At 46.9% G+C, this 17,445-nt stretch overlaps 1 protein-coding gene across 6 annotated transcripts in view; it reads right to left on the reverse strand.

Annotated features, from left to right (window-relative positions):
* The window catches only part of LOC139275005 (uncharacterized), a 135,131-nt gene extending 122,065 nt beyond the window's left edge, over window positions 1-13,066 (reverse strand). For all 6 annotated transcript variants that reach the window (XR_011595650.1, XM_070891855.1, XM_070891851.1 and 3 more), the window contains exon 1: window positions 12,534-13,066. Coding sequence is in view for 5 of the 6 variants with exons in the window: in XM_070891855.1 (XP_070747956.1) it covers window positions 12,534-12,857 (324 nt within the window). In the remaining variant the exon portion in view is untranslated. The remainder of the gene's footprint in view (window positions 1-12,533) is intronic.
* Window positions 13,067-17,445: the final 4,379 nt, after the last annotated feature.

The raw sequence follows: 17,445 nt of genomic DNA on the forward strand, positions 1-17,445 counted from the left end.
CGCGAGACCAGATCGGAACGGGAGATTCCGGAGCAGCACCAACCGACCTGGGAGGGTAAGAAGTAAAAAGAAATCAAAGCATGATGTCACAGGAAAGCGGGGAATTGATTGGTTGGTCAGTATTTCTCTCTTTTTCTTGGTCATTGCTTTAAATTGAGAGCCGGGATTAAAAACTAAACATTCAAAACTTGAAAACTTAATTAATTAAATAAAAGACATTAGAAATGGCAGGGGCATGTGGTATGTTGCAGCTGAAACATGTGGGAGCTGGTGGACACCAGCGTGATCCACGGCGACCACATCTGCAGTAAGTGTTGGCTGCTCAAGGAACTTCGGCTTCAAGTTGATGAACTGGGGTTCGAGCTTCAAAGTCTGCGACATATCTGGGAGGGGGAAGAGTTACCTGGACGCGGTGTTTCACCAGGCAGTCACACCCCTTAGGTTAAATAATTCAAATTTGGTCCATGGTCATGGACAGGAGGGTGTGATTACGAGTGAGGCAGGTATGGTGACCCAGAATGTAGTGATGGAGGAGCCTCAGCCCTTGCAATTATCTAACACGGATGAGGTTCTTACTCCATGTGTGGACGAGAGCAGGGACTGCAGGGAGGGAGAGCAGGGACTGCAGGAAGGATGAGCAAACTGACCACAGCACCGTGGTACAGGGGCCATTCAAGTTTGGGCAGTAAAAAGGAATGTGATAGTGGTAGGGGACAGTATAGTTAGGGGGATAGATACTGTTCTCTGCAGCCGAGAGCACGAGTCCCGAAGATAGAGTTGCCTGCCCGGTGCCAGGATTAAGGACATCTCCTCTGGGCTGGAGAGAGACTTGGACTGGGAGGGAAAAGATCCAGTTGTCGTGGTCCACGTAGGTACCAACGACGTAGGTAGGACAAAGATAGAGGTTCTGCTGAGGGAGTATAAGCAGCTAGGGGCTAAATTAAAAAGTAGAAGCACAAAGGTAATAATCTCTGGATTACTACCTGAGCCACGAGTAAATATGCATAGCGTAAATAAGATCAGAGAGTTGAACGCGCGGCTCAAAGATTGGTGTGGGAGAAATGGGTTTCAATTCATGGGGCACTAGTACTGGGATACGAGGGAGCTGTTCCATCGAGACAGGCTTTACTTGAACCAGGCTGGGACCAGTCTCGAGGTGAATTGAATAACTAGGGTTGTAGATAGGGCTTTAAACTAAATACAGGTGCAGCGCCTAAAATCCGGAACCCTCGGGACTGAAGCCGTTCCAGATTCCGGGTTTTTCCAGACTTTCGACCCGTTTCTGACGTCACGAATCCAGGTTCGGGTATTTCTGGATTTCGGAACGTCAGAAAGTGGGGAGGATTCCCGCCGAGGAGCTGTTGGGGTGGTCTGGCCTCACCGAGGATGTCGTCGGGCGGGCCCCACCGAGGAGATTGTTGTCGAGCAGGGGTCTCGCCGAGGAGGTGGTCGAGCAGGGGCGGCCCCGCCCCGCCGAGGAGGTTGTCATCGGGCGGGCCGGCCCTGCCGAGGTGGTGTTCGGGCAGGCCCCGCTGAGGAGGCCCCGAGGTCGGCAGGGTCGTCGGGTCCGGATTCCGGAACATTTTCGGATTCCGAACGACCCTGCCACCGATCATCACAAGTCCGAAACTCCGGATTCTCGACTCTGCACCTGTAGTGGGGGTGGGGGGTGGGGTAGCGGGGAGGGATCCAGTGAGCAGAAATGTAAAAAGTCAAAGAGAAAGGAGAAGGCAAATGTGCAGGGTAGCGATAGGGGTAATGATAACCAGAGTGTGACAGGAAGGGACAGAGCGTATACACATAAGAAAGCATCAGAAAGAGTCAGAGTCAGGAAAGTTAAAAGCTCTTTATCTGAATGCACACAGCATTCCTAACAAGATGAGTTGACGGCACAAATAGAAATAAATGGGTATGATCTGTTTGCCGTTAGAGATGTGGTTGCAAGGTGACCAAGGCTGAGAACTGAATATTCAGGGTTATTTGCCTTTTTGGAAGGATAAGCAGAAAGGAAAAGTGAGGTGGTGTCGCTCTGTTAATAAAAGATAAGATCAGTGCAGTAGTGAAAAATGACATTGGCTCAGAGGATCATGATGTAGAATCAGTTTGGGTAGAGATAAGAAATAATAAGGGAAGTAAGTCACTGGTGAGATTGGTCTATAGGCCCCCTAACAGTAGCCACACTGTGGGACAGGGTATAAATCAAGAAATAATGGAAGCTTGTAAGAAAGGTACGGCAATAATCATGTGCAATTTTAATCTTCATAATAATTGGACAAATCAAGTTGGCAAAGGTAGCCTGGAAGAAGAGTTCATAGTGTCTGTGGAATGGTTTCTTCAAAAAATACATTGTGGAACCAACCAGGGAGCAGGCTATTTTCAATCTGGTAATGTATAATGAGTTTGGATTAATTAATGATCTCTTAGTGAAAGATCCTCTTGGGAAGAGTGATCATAGCATGGTGGAATTTCAAATTCAGTTTGAGGGTGGAGAAGCTAGGTCTCAAACTCAAGTCCTGAACTTAAATACCGGCAAATACAAAAGGTATGAAGGCAGAGTTGGCTAATAGGATAATAGATTAAAGGGTAAGACGGTAGAAAAGCAATGACAAACATTTAAGGAGATATTTCAGAATTCTCAGCAAAGATATATTCCAGTGAGAAAGAAAGACTCCAAGATAACGATAAACCTAGCTAAAGTAAAGTTGGTCGCTTAGAGGATGAGACTGGGGAAATTAATAATGGGAAATGGGGAAATGGCAGAGATTTTGAACAAATATTTTGTATCTGTCTTCACGGCAGAAGACTCTAAAAGCCTCCCAATAATGGATCAGCAAGGGCTATTGGGGGAGAGGAACTTAAAACAAACACTATCACTTGAGCAAAAAGTACTAGGCAAACTAATGGGACTAAGGGTGGACAAGTCCCCTGGACCTGATGGCCTGCATCCTAGGGTCTTAAAAGAGATAGTGGATACAATCTACCAAAATTCCATGGATTCTGGAGAGGTCCCAGCGGGTTGGAAAACCGCAAATGGAATGCCCTCATGTAAAGAAGGAGGGAGACAGAAAGTAGGAAACCATGAACCAGTTAGCCTAACATCTGCCATTTGGAAAATGCTGGAGTCCATTATTAAGGAAGTAGTAGACATTTAGAAAATTATAATGCAGTCAAGCAGAGTCAACATGGTTTTATGAAAGGGAAATCATGTTTGACAAATTTGCTGGAGTTCTTTGAGGATGTCACGAGCAGGGTGGATAAAGGGGAAACAGTAGATGTCATGTATTTGGATTTCCAGAAGGCATTTGATAAGGTGCCACATAAAAGGTTACTGCACAAGAGCTCACGGGATTGGAGGTAATATATTAGCATGGATAGAGGATTGGCTAACAGAAAACAGAGAGTTGAGGATAAATGGGTCATTTTCAGGTTGGCAAACTGTAACTAGTGGGGTGCCACAGGGATCAGTGCTGGGGCCTCAACTATTTACAATCAATATTAATGACTTGGATGAAGGAACCGAGTGTAATGTAGTCTAATTTGCTCATGACACAAAGATAGGTGGGAAAGCAAGTTGTGAGGAGGATGCAAAGAATCTGAAAAGGGATATAGATAGGCTAAGTGAGTGGGCAAAAATTTGGCAAATGGAGTATAATGTGGGAAAATGTGAGATTATCGACTTTGGTAGGAAAAATAAAAAAGCAAATTATTTAAATGGGGAGATTACAAAATGCTGCAGTACAGAGGGATCTGGGGGTCCTTGTACATGAAACACAAAGAGTTAGCATGCAGGCACAGCAACTAATTAGGAAGGCAAATGCAATGTTGGCTTTATTGCAAGTGGGATGGAGTGTAAAAGTAGGGAAGTCCTCCTACAACTGTACAGGATGTTGGTGAGATCACACCTGGAGTACTGTGTACAGTTTTGGTCTCTTTATTTAAGGAGGGACATACTTGCATTGGAAGCAGTTCAGAGAAGGTTCATGAGGTTGAGTCCTGAGATGAAGGTGTTGTCATATGAAGTTAAGCAGTTTGGGCCGATACTCATTGGAGTTTAGAAAACTGAGAAGTGATCTTATTGAAACATATATGATACTGAAGGGGCTCGACAAGGTAGATGCAGAGAGGATGTTTCCACTCATGGGGGAATCTAGAACTAGGGGGCATAGTTAAGAATAAGGGGTTGCCCATTTAAAATGAGGAGGAGGAATTTCTTCTCAGAGGGTCGTAAATCTTTGGAATTCTGTTCCCCAGAGTGCTGTGGAGGCTGGATCATTGAACATATTTGCAGTGTAGATAGACAGGTTTCTGAATGATAAGGGAGTCAAGGGTTATGGAGAGAGGGCAGGGAAGTGGAGTTGAGGCCAAGATCAGATCAGCCATGATTTTATTGAATGGAGGAGCAGGCTCGAGGGGTCAAATGGCCTACTCCTGCTCCTATTTCTTACGTTCTTATGAATTGGAGGGGGTTGAGGTAGAGGAACAGGTCTGTGTGGGAATTCATAGAAAGGGTCAGAGTCCAACTTCACTTTCCTATTCATTATCATCCTCCTGATGATCAAAATAGTTGACAAGGAGATAGTGATCTCATTGCAGTTGTTCCTCCTAATCATCATCAGCACCACCACCACTTTCCTCCACCTCTGCCCTACCCTATGACCAACCCCTCCCCCCTCTCCCTCCCAGTTACTGTGGTGGATCTGCAGGTAGAAGTCACAAATGGTTGAGCTGAAACTCTTGGGTTTAAAAACACGAGGAGGGGGTGGAAAATTCTGTCTGTGTAGTGCTGCACGTGTAGTGCAGGGCGGCAGTGCACGTATTCCGTCACAAACCTGGAGAGGGCAATGCGCCATCGCCATTTTCCACACGAAGAGAGTAGTGCTTCCACAGTACTAACTTAATTGATACTTTTTGATGAGTTAACAGAGAGGGCTGATGAGGGCAATGCAGTTAATGTGGTGTACATGGACTTCCAAAAGGCGCATGGAATAAAAGGGACAGCATGGATACAAAATTGGCTAAGTGAAGGAAGCAGAGAGATGAGGTGAACGGTTGTTTCTCGGACTGGAGGAAGGTATGCAGTGGTGTTCCCCAGAGGTCAGTACTAGGACCACTGATTTTCTTGATATATATTAATGACTTGGACTAGGGTGTACAGGGCACAATTTCAAAATTTGTAGATGACACAAAATTTGGAAGTATAGTGAACAGTGAGGAGGATAGTGAGAGACTTCAAGAAGGCAGACAGGCTGGTGCAATGGGTTCACATTACCTGAAAGGATGGTAGAGGCAGAAACCCTCATCACATTTAAACATTACTCAAATGTGCACATATAGGGCTCAATTTTCCCCAGTATTTGCTCCCTTTTTTTTGGAGTAGGCTGCTTTTTCTGGCCTAACTTAAAAATCCCCAGTTTTCCCAATCAATTTGCACCAGCATAACTCACTTAAGTTAAGTTTTTTTGGGTAAGTTCTTTTTTCTCAAAAGGGGGCGTTACCAGCCGCCTACTCACATTCTGGCCATTAAGGAAACTTTGGCCAGCTAATAGTTACTCTATTTCTGCTTAAGCCAGCGTATGTGGCCACTCGAGAAAACCCTTGCGGAGAGTTAAAGAAATCGGCGCAAGTAAGTACATCGGAGACCATTCGGCCTGGGATAGGGGCGGGAAGCGGAGAGGACGTGAGCCCGAACCAACCAAGTCTTAGGGAACAGACTTGCAAAACCATCCTGCCTTCGCACGATTAAAATAAGAAGAAATAAAAAATTAAAGTCCTACCTTCCGGATCGAACTCCAATTCACCTTTCTGCACTCGGCACGGGAAGACAGCGGGTTGGTGCAGGAGGCCACTCAGCCTGGTCTAGGGTCGGGAGAACGCACTGGGAGGCCACTCGGCCTGGGCTAGGGGCGGGAGAACGCACTGGGCGGCAACTCGGCCTGGGCTAGGGGCGGGAGAATGCACTGGGAGGCCACTCGGCCTGGGCTAGGGGCGGGAGAATGCACTGGGAGGCCACTCGGCCTGGGCTAGGGGCGGGAGGGAGCAATTCAACAGAGAGGCTGGTTTGGAAGAAGAGGAACTTTGTGGTCTGCAGCCTGTGTGTGCGTCGTTGAGGTGTGAGTCCAGGGTCGGTGGGAGGCCTATAAAGGCCACGAGATCAGCAGTCGGGAGGTGCGACGCTGAGGCGTGAGTCTGGGGTCGGTGGGAGGCCTATAATGGCCAGGAGATCAGCAGTCGGGAGGTGCGACGCTGAGGCGTGAGTCCGGGGTCGGCGCGAGGCCTATAAAGGCCGCGAGATCAGCAGTCGGGATGTGCGTCGCTGAGGCGTGCTTGTGCAGCTACAGGGAGAAGGGAAAAAAGTAGAAAGAAACAGAAAGGTGATGTCACTGCCAAGGGGGTAAGTGATTGGCTGGTGATTGGTGAGTAGTTTTTCTTTTTTCTCTTCTATAACAGTGAGTAAACTTTCGCATTGTTGTTGCCAATTTAAGTGTATCTAAGGGTTAAGTCATGGCAGGAGAGCTCGGTCACGTGATATGCTCCTCCTGTACCATGTGGGAACTCAGGGACACTTCTGTGTCCCTGACGACTACATGTCTGGGAAGTGTATCCGCCTCCAGCTCCTGACGGTCCGCGTTGCGGAATTGTAGCTGAGGGTGGATTCACTCTGGAGCATCCACAATGCTGAGAATGACGTGAGTAGCACGTGTAGCGAGTTGGTCTTACCGCAGGTGAAGGGTCCACAGCCAGATAGGGGATGGAAGACCAGCAGGAAGAGCAGTGCAAGGAAGGTAGTGCAGGCGTCCCCTGCAGCCATCCCCCTTCAAAACAGATACACCACTTTGAGTACTGTTGAGGGGGATGACTCATCAGGGGAGGGCAGCAGCAGCCACGTTCATGGCACCGTGGCTGGCTCTGCTGCACAGGAGGGCAGGAAAAAGAGTGGGAGAGCGATGGTGATAGGGGATTCAATTGTAAGGGGAATAGATAGGGGTTTCTGCGGCCGCAACCGAGACTCCAGGATGGTATGTTGCCTCCCTGGTGCAAGGGTTAAGGATGTCTCTGAGCGGGTACAGGACATTCTGAAAAGGGAGGGTAAACAGCCAGTTGTCGTGGTGCACATTGGTACCAACGACATTGGTAAAAAAAGGGATGAGGTCCTTCAAAACGAATTTAAGGAGCTAGGAGCTAAATTAAAACGTAGGACCTCAACAGTAGTAATCTCGGGATTGCTACCAGTGCCACGTGCTAGTCAGAGTAGGAATCGCAGGATAGCTCAGATGAATACGTGGCTTGAGCAGTGGTGCAGCAGGGAGGGATTCAAATTCCTGGGGCATTGGAACCGGTTCTGGGGGAGGTGGGACCAGTACAAACTGGACGGCCTGCACCTGGGCAGGACCGGAACCAATGTCCTGGGGGGAGTGTTTGCTAGTGCTGTTGAGGAGGAGTTAAACTAATATGGCAGGGGGAGAGGAACCAATGCAGGGAGACAGAGGGAAACAAAATGGAGACAGAAGCAAAAGACAGAAAGGAGATGAGTAAAAGTGGAGGACAGAGAAACCTAAGGCAAAAAACAAAAAGGGCCACTGTACAGCAAAATTCTAAAGGGTCAAAGTGTAATAAAAAGGCAAGCATGAAAGCTCGGTGCCTCAATGCGAGGAGTATTCGGAACCCAGGAGAGGGCTCTGAGCTAGTTAGAGTGGGTGAGAGCTCAGATCAACAGGACCCCAAGAAAGAATGCAAAAGGCAGGAGGCAACAGAGCAGAGTCGCACTGGGGTAAGTGTAAACCACAAGGTGATAGGAAGGGACAATATGTATGAATATAAAGGGGCTGCAGGAGGGGTCAAAACTAAAAATCATGGTTTAAAAACTAGTATTAAAACACTCTACCTAAACGCACGCAGCATTCGAAATAAAGTAAATGAGTTGACGGCACAAATCATTACAAATGGGTATGATTTGGTGGCCATTACAGAAACGTGGTTGCAGTGTGGCCAACACTGGGAATTAAACATACAGGGGTACCTGACAATTCGGAAAGATAGACAAGAAGGGAAAGGAGGTGGGGTAGCTATGTTAATAAAGGATGATATCAGGGCAGTTGAGAGAGACGATATTGGCTCTAACGAACAAAATTTTGAATCATTGTGGGTGGAGATTAGAGATAGTAAGGGGAAAAAGTCACTGGTGGGGGCAGTTTATAGGCCCCCAAATAATAACTTCACGGTGGGGCAGGCAATAATCAAGGGAACAATGGAGGCATGTGAAAAAGGAACGGCAGTAATCATGGGGGATTTTAACCTACATATCGATTGGTCAAATCAAATCGCACAGGGTAGCCTGGAGGAGGAATTAATAGAATGCACACGGGATTCTTTCTTAGAACAGTATGTTACAGAACCTACAAGGGAAAAAGCTATCTTAGATCTGGTCCTGTGTAATGAAACAGGAATAATAAAACGATCTCCTAGTAAAAGATCCTCTCGGAATGAGTGATCACAGTATGGTTGAATTTGTAATACAGATTGAGGGTGAGGAAGTAGTGTCTCAATCGAGCGTACTATGCTTAAACAACGGGGACTACAATGGGATGAGGGCAGAGTTGGCTAAAGTAGACTGGGAACACAGACTAAACGGTGGCACAATTGAGGAACAGTGGAGGACTTTTAAGGAGCTCTTTCATAGTGCTCAACAAAAATATATTCCAGTGAAAAAGAAGGGCAGTAAGAGAAGGGATAACCAGCCGTGGATAACCAAGGAAATAAAGGAGAGTATCAAATTAAAAACCAATGCGTATAAGGTGGCCAAGGTTCGTGGGAAACTTTTAAATGACAGCAAAGAATGACTAAGAAAGCAATAAAGAAAGGAAAGATAGATTACGAAAGTAAACTTGCGCAAAACATAAAAACAGATAGTAAAAGCTTTTACCGATATATAAAACGGAAAAGAGTGACTAAAGTAAATGTTGGTCCCTTAGAAGATGACAAGGGGGGTTTAATAATGGGAAATGTGGAAATGGCTGAGACCTTAAGCAATTATTTTGCTTTGGTCTTCACAGTGGAAAACACAAAAACCATGCCAAAAATTGCTGGTCACGGGAATGTGGGAAGGGAGGACCTTGAGATAATCAATATCACTCGGGGGATAGTGCTGGACAGGCTAATGGGACTCAAGGTAGACAAGTCCCCTGGTCCTGATGAAGTGCATCCCAGGGTATTAAAAGAGATGGCGGAAGTTATAGCAGATGCATTCGTTATAATCTACCAAAATTCTCTGGACTCTGGGGAGGTACCAGCAGATTGGAAAGCAGTTAATGTAACGCCTCTGTTTAAAAAAGGGGGCAGACAAAAGGCAGGTAACTATAGGCCAGTTAGTTTAACATCTGTAGTGGGGAAAATGCTTGAAACTATCATTAAGGAAGAAATAGCGGGACATCTAGATAGGAATAGTGCAATCAAGCAGACGCAACATGGATTCATGAAGGGGAAATCATATTTAACTAATTTACTGGAATTCTTTGATATAACGAGCATGGTGGATAGAGGTGTACCGATGGATGTGGTGTATTTAGATTTCAAAAAGGCATTCGATAAGGCGCCACACTAAAGGTTACTGCAGAAGACAAAGGTACGCGGAGTCAGAGGAAATGTATTAGCACGGATCGAGAATTGGCTGGGTAACAGAAAGCAGAGAGCCGGGATAAATGGGTCTTTTTCAGGTTGGAAATCGGTGGTTAGTGGTGTGCCACAGGGATCAGTGCTGGGACCACAACTGTTTACAATATACATAGATGACCTGGAAGAGGGGACAGAGTGTAGTGTAACAAAATTTGCAGATGACACAAAGATTAGTGGGAAAGCGGGTTGTGTAGAGGACACAGAGAGGCTGCAAGGAGATTTGGATAGGTTAAGCGAATGGGCTAAGGTTTGGCAGATGGAATACAATGTCGGAAAGTGTGAGGTCATCCACCTTGGGAAAAAAAACAGTAAAAGGGAATATTATTTGAATGGGGAGAAATTACAACATGCTGTGGTGCAGAGGGACCTGGGGGTCCTTGTGCATGAAACTCTTAGTTTGCAGGTGCAGCAGGTAATCAGGAAGGCAAATGGAATGTTGGCCTTCATTGCAAAAGGGATGGAGTACAAAAGCAGGGAGGTCTTGCTGCAACTGTATAAGGTATTGGTAAGGCCGCACCTGGAGTACTGCGTGCAGTTTTGGTCACCTTACTTAAGGAAGGATATACTAGCTTTGGAAGGGGTACAGAGATGATTCACTAGGCTGATTCAAGAAATGAGGGGGTTACCTTATGATGATAGATTGAGTAGACTGGGTCTTTACTCCTTGGAGTTCAGAAGGATGAGGGGTGATCTTATAGAAACATTTAAAATCATGAAAGGGATAGACAAGATAGAGGCAGAGAGGTTGTTTCCATTGGTGGGGGAGACTAGAACTAAGGGGCACAGTCTCAAAATACGGAGGAGCCAATTTAAAACCGAGTTGAGAAGGAATTTCTTCTCCCAGAGGGTTGTGAATCTGTGGAATTCTCTGCCCAAGGAAGCAGTTGAGGCTGGCTCATTGAATGTTTTCAAGTCAAAGATAGATTTTTAAGCAATAAGGGAATTAAGGGTTACGGGGAGAGGGCGGGTAAGTGGAGCTGAGTCCACGACCAGATCAGCCATGATCTTATTGAATGGCGGAGCAGGCTCGAGGGGCTAGATGGCCTTCTCCTGTTCCTAATTCTTATGTTCTTATGAGTCCTCAGCATGGTCAGCAAGACCAATCGGAAAAACTGCTACAGGTCAATAGAAGAAAGCAAGTCCAGCCCATAATGAGGTCAGCTCCACCAGGACATGCCATAACAAAGTGCAAGCAGCATAAAAATGCGATGAGGGACATGTATAATTTATAGAATAGAAAAATTACGACACAGCAGGCCATTCAGCCCATTGTGTCCAGTTGAAAAAGAACTACCCAGCCTAATCCTACCTTCCAGCACTAGGTCCGTAGCCCTGTAGCTCACAGCTCTTTGTGCACATCCAAGTAATTTTTAAATGCTCTGAGGGTTTCTGCCTCCACTATCCATTCAGACAGTGAGTTCCAGACCCCCACCATGCTCTGGGTGATCTTTTTTCTCATCTTCCCTCTAATCCTTCTGCAAAGGGAATTAGATCCTTCCTAGCCACTCTATCTAGGCCCCTCATAATTTTAGACACCTCAATTAAATCTCCCCTCACCCTCCTTTGTTCCAGAGAAAACAACCCCAGCCTATTCAATCTTTCCTCAGTTAAAATTTTCCAGCCCTGGCAACATCCTCATAAATCTCCTCTGTACTCTCTAATCTTTCCTGTAATGTGGTGACCAGAACTGTACACAGTACTCAAGCTGTGGCCTAACTAATGTTGTATACAGGTCTGTGGTTAACTTATTCTTCTGCTCGAACTGTGGGTTGCTTGTGTGAATGCACGAACTATGAAGAACTTTATAGTGCTGCTTCAGCATTTAAAAGGCTGCAGCGGTATTTAAATGGCTGTATTCTGAGTTGAACAGGAAGCATATGTGACTGTACATGAAGATTGCAGTGAAATAGAGTCAACGTATGTCAGCGAGCACAGGGACGATGGATGAACGGGACATGGTACGGCTTCGGATACGGACAGCAGAATTCTGCATGAACTTAAGTTTATGGAGGGTGGAAAATAGGAACTCAGTCAGGAGCGCGTTGGAATAGTCAAGTCTGGAGGCATCAAAAGCATGGTGAGGGTTTCAGCAGATGAGCAGAAGCAGGGCGGAGTTACGCAAGTGGAAATAGACGGTCTTAGTGATGGCATGGATATGTAGCCAGAAGCTCATCTCAGGGTCAAAAACAACATCAAGTTTGCGAACAGACTGGTGCAGCCTCAGACAGTTGCCAGGGAGAGGAATGGAGTCAGTGGCTAAGGAACGCAGTTGTGGTAGGGATTGAAGATATTGGCCTGAATTTTAAATATTTGGCAGGTTGGGAGCCAGGTACTCGAAAGCGGTCAGGAAACATGGGAGAACAGGAATCCCGCAGGTCTTTCCGAATTTAACAGATTATGAGGCTGGCTGGCTGTGGGCGGGTAGACCCATGGCACTAGGCCGCAGAGAGGAGGGAGGGATCACTGGGGGCCTGGAGGAGGAGTGGGGGAAGAAATCAGCATTGATTGGGGCTGAAGTGCCAATTCAGGGTCCAAAGAAGCAAGGGTGGGGTCAGGCACAATCGTGGGTCAGAGTAGCAAGGGAATGGAGGGATTCAGGAATGATCGGGGGCCAGAGGAGCATGGGGGTGGTGGGATAGGGGACAGGTGAGCATCGGAGGGCCAGGTGAGCATCAGAGGGAGATGAGTAACATGGGGGTGGGGTTTGGTGAGTGGCCTTGTGGCAGATCGGAGGCCTCGTTGTGGGGGTGGGGTGGAGCCTCCTATCGCAGAGGATGGGTTCAGCAGAGATGCTAGATCCAGAAGGCAAATGTAACGGGGTCCAGTGCTTCCTAGCAAAATAAAGCCCAACCCCAGACACGCACCTGGTGACACGTGGAGTGAGGCGAATCGGATATAGCCGGCTTCAGCGACGCCATTGAATGTTTTTGCTTCCACTCCTTCCACCAGTAAATCAGGTACATGCAGACCACCATGATCTGCATGAGGAAGCTCACAAATAACAGACACAGCATCACCAAGGTGATGATGCCCATGTACGTGCTGCGCAGGAACGTCACAGTCTCAAAGAATCCGATGCCGAATAGATAGTGGAAGAATGATTCTGGCGGCGGCGGAGGGCTGGCCCACCATGTCGAGTAGAAGTCGCTGGTCATTTCCATAAAGTCGTCGAACATGTCCTCAAACATGGTCGGCAGACCGACCGCGCGCCTGAGCGCGCCTGCTCAAGGAAGACGACCGAGATAAAACAAGAGAGAATAGAGAATAATATACAAGAAACAAAGAAGAACACAAAACTTGATAAATTTTACAAATTTGCTCCAATAAAAAGCACGTCCGCAGTCAGTGCAATACTGTCAGCGATAAAAGCCGCTGGCGGCGCGGCCCGGCTGCCGCCGGCCTCACTGACTATTGTTGGGTCACAGCAGGCAGCCTGTCCGGGTTATCCCATCAGCGGCGGGGGGGGGGGGGTGCGGGGGGCTGGGCTGTCTAGAAAATACATTTTATAACAATGTTCAAAAATAGAGGGGGAAATAATGGAAGGTATTAAAAAGAATAACCATCTATTCACTTTGGTACTTCAGATGTAGTGTTTTTTTTAATTTTAAAAAAGTAACGGCGCAATTTCTGCCCTTTGCTATCCGATAGGCAAGGCCATTGTGTGACGCTCTGTAAACGCGTTGCTTGGTGATATTTGACGCAGTGAGAAACACTTGCCGGAGCGTGGCTCGCGAGCTTGGTGGGTTGGCGGGTAAACTTCGCCAGGAAGCTGCTGGGTACATGCAGAAACTGCAGATAAAACACTTATCGTCAAAGCTGTTGGCATTGCACTAATGTTTACAACAGATAGTAATGGCAGATTAAAATGGTGAAACAATGTTTCTTAACGAATTATTTTTAAGATTGGCATATAGGTAACAGAAGTTCAAAGCTGAAATGAGTATTTGTCATTACCAATAACTTCGGTGCAGGGGCATTGTAATATATTCTTTAGAACATCACTAACAAACACACTACACAAAATGGCTCCAATACATATAATGTGACTACATCATATGACCCTTTTCTTATCTACTCGCAGTAGTTGCATTACTACAGTAGTCCACTAGGTAGAGCTATATTACACTTTGCCCTCCTTAATGAAGAAGTAATCATAAAATAATCATCCTACATAACTTGCATGGTTATACACAACAAAAGATATGGACTTATTTTGCCATATTTACCAATCAAACTGAACCACTGGTTTTCTGTTTCGAAGAGGATACATACCTTCGCTCTCGAACAGAATTTTCTGAACTTGATTTTGAAATTAGACTCATTCTCGGCTAAGCCCAAGGAGAGTTTTTCTCCAAGGGCAACCCTTGATTGACATTTTGACTCTTTACAACTTCAGACTGTTTGTCTACCTAACTCGGACTCAGACTTAAATTCTGACTTTGTCTTGAATTTGTATCTCGTACATCTGTAGGATTTTCTACTGGTACTCTACTCGTAACAAGACTATCTGACTCATCAGAAATAATCAAATCATTCCAACTTTCAACTCCTTCCACATCTGTAGGTAAAATACGATCAATGTGAACAACCCTAACCCATCCATGATCAAACATCTTGACCAAATATGTGCGAGAGCCACACATCTTCACTACTTCCAAGAGGCGGGAGTTCCTGGCGTTGGTGAGGCCTATAAAAGGCCCAGCGGCAGCGAGAGGTGGCAGCAGTCCGGGAGGCTGGAGTTCCTGCCGTTGGTGAGGCCTATAAAAGGCACGGCGGCAGTCCAAGAGGCGGGAGTTCCTGCCGTTGGTGAGGCCCATAAAAGGCCCAGCGGCAGCGAGAGACGGCGGCAGTCCGAGATGCGGGAGTTCCTGGCGTTGGTGAGGCCTATAAAGGCCCAGCGGCAGCGTGAGGCGGCGGCAGTCCGAGAGGCGGGAGTTCCTGGCATTGGTGAGGCCTATAAAAGGCCCAGCGGCAGCGTGAGGCGGGAGTTCCTGGCGTTGGTGAGGCCTATAAAAGGCCCAGTGGCAGCGTGAGGCGGCGGCAGTCCGAGAGGCGGGAGTTCCTGGCGTTGGTGAGGCCTATAAAAGGCCCAGCGGCAGCGTGAGGCGTACCTGTGCAGCTGCAGCAGGGAGAGAGGGCAAAAAGGAAGTAGAAAGAAATCGAGGGGTGACGTCACAGCCAAGAGGGTAAGTGATTGGCTGGTGATTGGTGAGTAGTTTTTCTTTTTTCTCTTCTATGTCAGTGAGTGACTTTTAGCATTGTTGTTGCCAATTTGGGTGTATCTAGGGGTTGAGTCATGGCAGGAGAGCTCGGTCAGGTGTTATGCTCCTCCTGTACCATGTGGGAACTCAGGGATGACTCCAGTGTCCCTGACGACTATGTGTGCAGGAAGTGTATCCACCTCCAGCTCCTGACGGTCCGCGTGGATTCACTCTGGAGCATCCACGATGCTGAGAATGACGTGAGTATCATGTGTAGCGAGTTAGTCGTACCGCAGGGAAAGGGTCCACAGCCAGATAGGGAATGGAAGACCAACAGGAAGAGCAGTGCAAGGAAGGTAGTGCAGGAGTCCCCTGTGGTCATCCCCCTGCAAAACACATACACTGCTTTGGGTACTGTTGAGGGGCATGACTCATCAGGGGAGAGCAGCAGCAGCCAAGTTCATGGCACCGTGGCTGGCTCTGTTGCACAGGAGGGCAGGAAAAAGAGTGGGAGAGCGATAGTGATAGGGGATTCAATTGTAAGGGGAATAGATAGGCGTTTCTGCGGCCACAACCGAGACTCCAGGATGGTATGTTGCCTCCCTGGTGCAAGGGTCAAGGATGTCTCGGAGCGGGTGCAGGACATTCTAAAAAGGGAGGGAGATCAGCCAGTTGTCGTGGTGCACATTGGTACTAACGACATAGGTAAAAAAAGGGATGAGGTTCTACGAAATGAATTTAAGGAGCTAGGAGCTAAATTAAAAAGTAGGACCTTAAAAGTAGTAATCTCGGGATTGCTACCAGTGCCACGTGATAGTCAGAGTAGGAATCGCAGGATAGCGCAGATGAATACGTGGCTTGAGCAGTGGTGCAGCAGAGAGGGATTCAAATTCCTGGGGCATTGGAACCGGTTCTGGGGGAGGTGGGACCAGTACAAACCGGACGGTCTGCACCTGGGCAGGACCGGAACCAATGTCCTAGGGGGAGTGTTTGCTAGTGCTGTTGGGGAGGATTTAAACTAATATGGCAGGGGGATGGGAACCAATGCAGGGAGACAGAGGGAAACAAAAAGGAGGCAGAAGCAAAAGACAGAAAGGAGATGAGGAAAAGTGGAGGGCAGAGAAACCCAAGGCAAAGAACAAAAAGGGCCATTGCACAGCAAAATTCTAAAAGGACAAAGGGTGTTAAAAAAAACAAGCCTGAAGGCTTTGTGTCTTAATGCAAGGAGTATCCGCAATAAGGTGGATGAATTAACTGTGCAAATAGATGTTGACAAATATGATGTGATTGGAATTATGGTGACGTGGCTCCAGGATGATCAGGGCTGGGAACTCAACATCCAGGGGTATTCAACATTCAGGAAAGATAGAATAAAAGGAAAAGGAGGTGGGGTAGCATTGCTGGTTAAGGAGGAAATTAAGGCAATAGTTCGGAAGGACATTAGCTTGGATGATGTGGAATCTATATGGGGAGAGCTGCAGAATACCAAAGGACAAAAAACGTTCATGGGAGTTGTGTACAGACCTCCAAACAGTAGTAGTGATGTTGGAGAGGGCATCAAACATGAAATTAGGGGTGCGTGCAATAAAGGTGCAGCAGTTATAATAGGTGACTTTAATATGCACATAGATTGGGTTAACCAAACTGGAAGCAATACGGTGGAGGAGGATTTCCTGGAGTGCATAAGGGATGGTTTTTAGACCAATATGTCGAGGAACCAACTAGGGGGGAGGCTATCTTCGACTGGGTGTTGTGTAATGAGAGAGGATTAATTAGCAATCTCGTTGTGCGAGGCCCCTTGGGGAAGAGTGACCATAATATAGTGGAATTTTGCATTAGGATGGAGAATGAAACAGTTAATTCAGAGACCATAGTCCAGAACTTAAAGAAGGGGTAACTTTGAAGATATGAGGCGTGAATTGGCTAGGATAGATTGGCGAATGATACTGAAGGGGTTGACTGTGGATGGGCAATGGCAGACATTTAGAGACCGCATGGATGAACTACAACAATTGTACATTCCTGTCTGGCGTAAAAATAAAAAAGGGAAGGTGGCTCAACCGTGGCTATCAAGGGAAATCAGGGATATTATTAAAGCCAAGGAAGTGGCATACAAATTGGCCAGAAATAGCAGCGAACCCGGGGACTGGGAGAAATTTAGAACTCAGCAGAGGAGGACAAAGGGTTTGATTAGGGCAGGGAAAATGGAGTACGAGAAGAAGCTTGCAGGGAACATTAAGACAGATTGCAAAAGTTTCTATAGATATGTAAAGAGAAAAAGATTAATAAAGACAAACGTAGGTTCCCTGCAGTCAGAATCAGGGGAAGTCATAACGGGGAACAAAGAAATGGCGGACCAATTGAACAAGTATTTTGGTTCGGTATTCACTGAGGAGGACACAAACAACCTTCCGGATATAAAAGGGGTCGGAGGGTCTAGTAAGGAGGAGGAACTGAGGGAAATCCTTATTAGTCGGGAAATTGTGTTGGGGAAACTGATGGGATTGAAGGCCGATAAATCCCCAGGGCCTGATGGACTGCATCCCAAAGTACTTAAGGAAGTGGCCTTGGAAAT

This window comes from Pristiophorus japonicus, chromosome 10 (assembly GCF_044704955.1).
Source record: "Pristiophorus japonicus isolate sPriJap1 chromosome 10, sPriJap1.hap1, whole genome shotgun sequence".
Taxonomy (NCBI): domain Eukaryota; kingdom Metazoa; phylum Chordata; class Chondrichthyes; family Pristiophoridae; genus Pristiophorus; species Pristiophorus japonicus.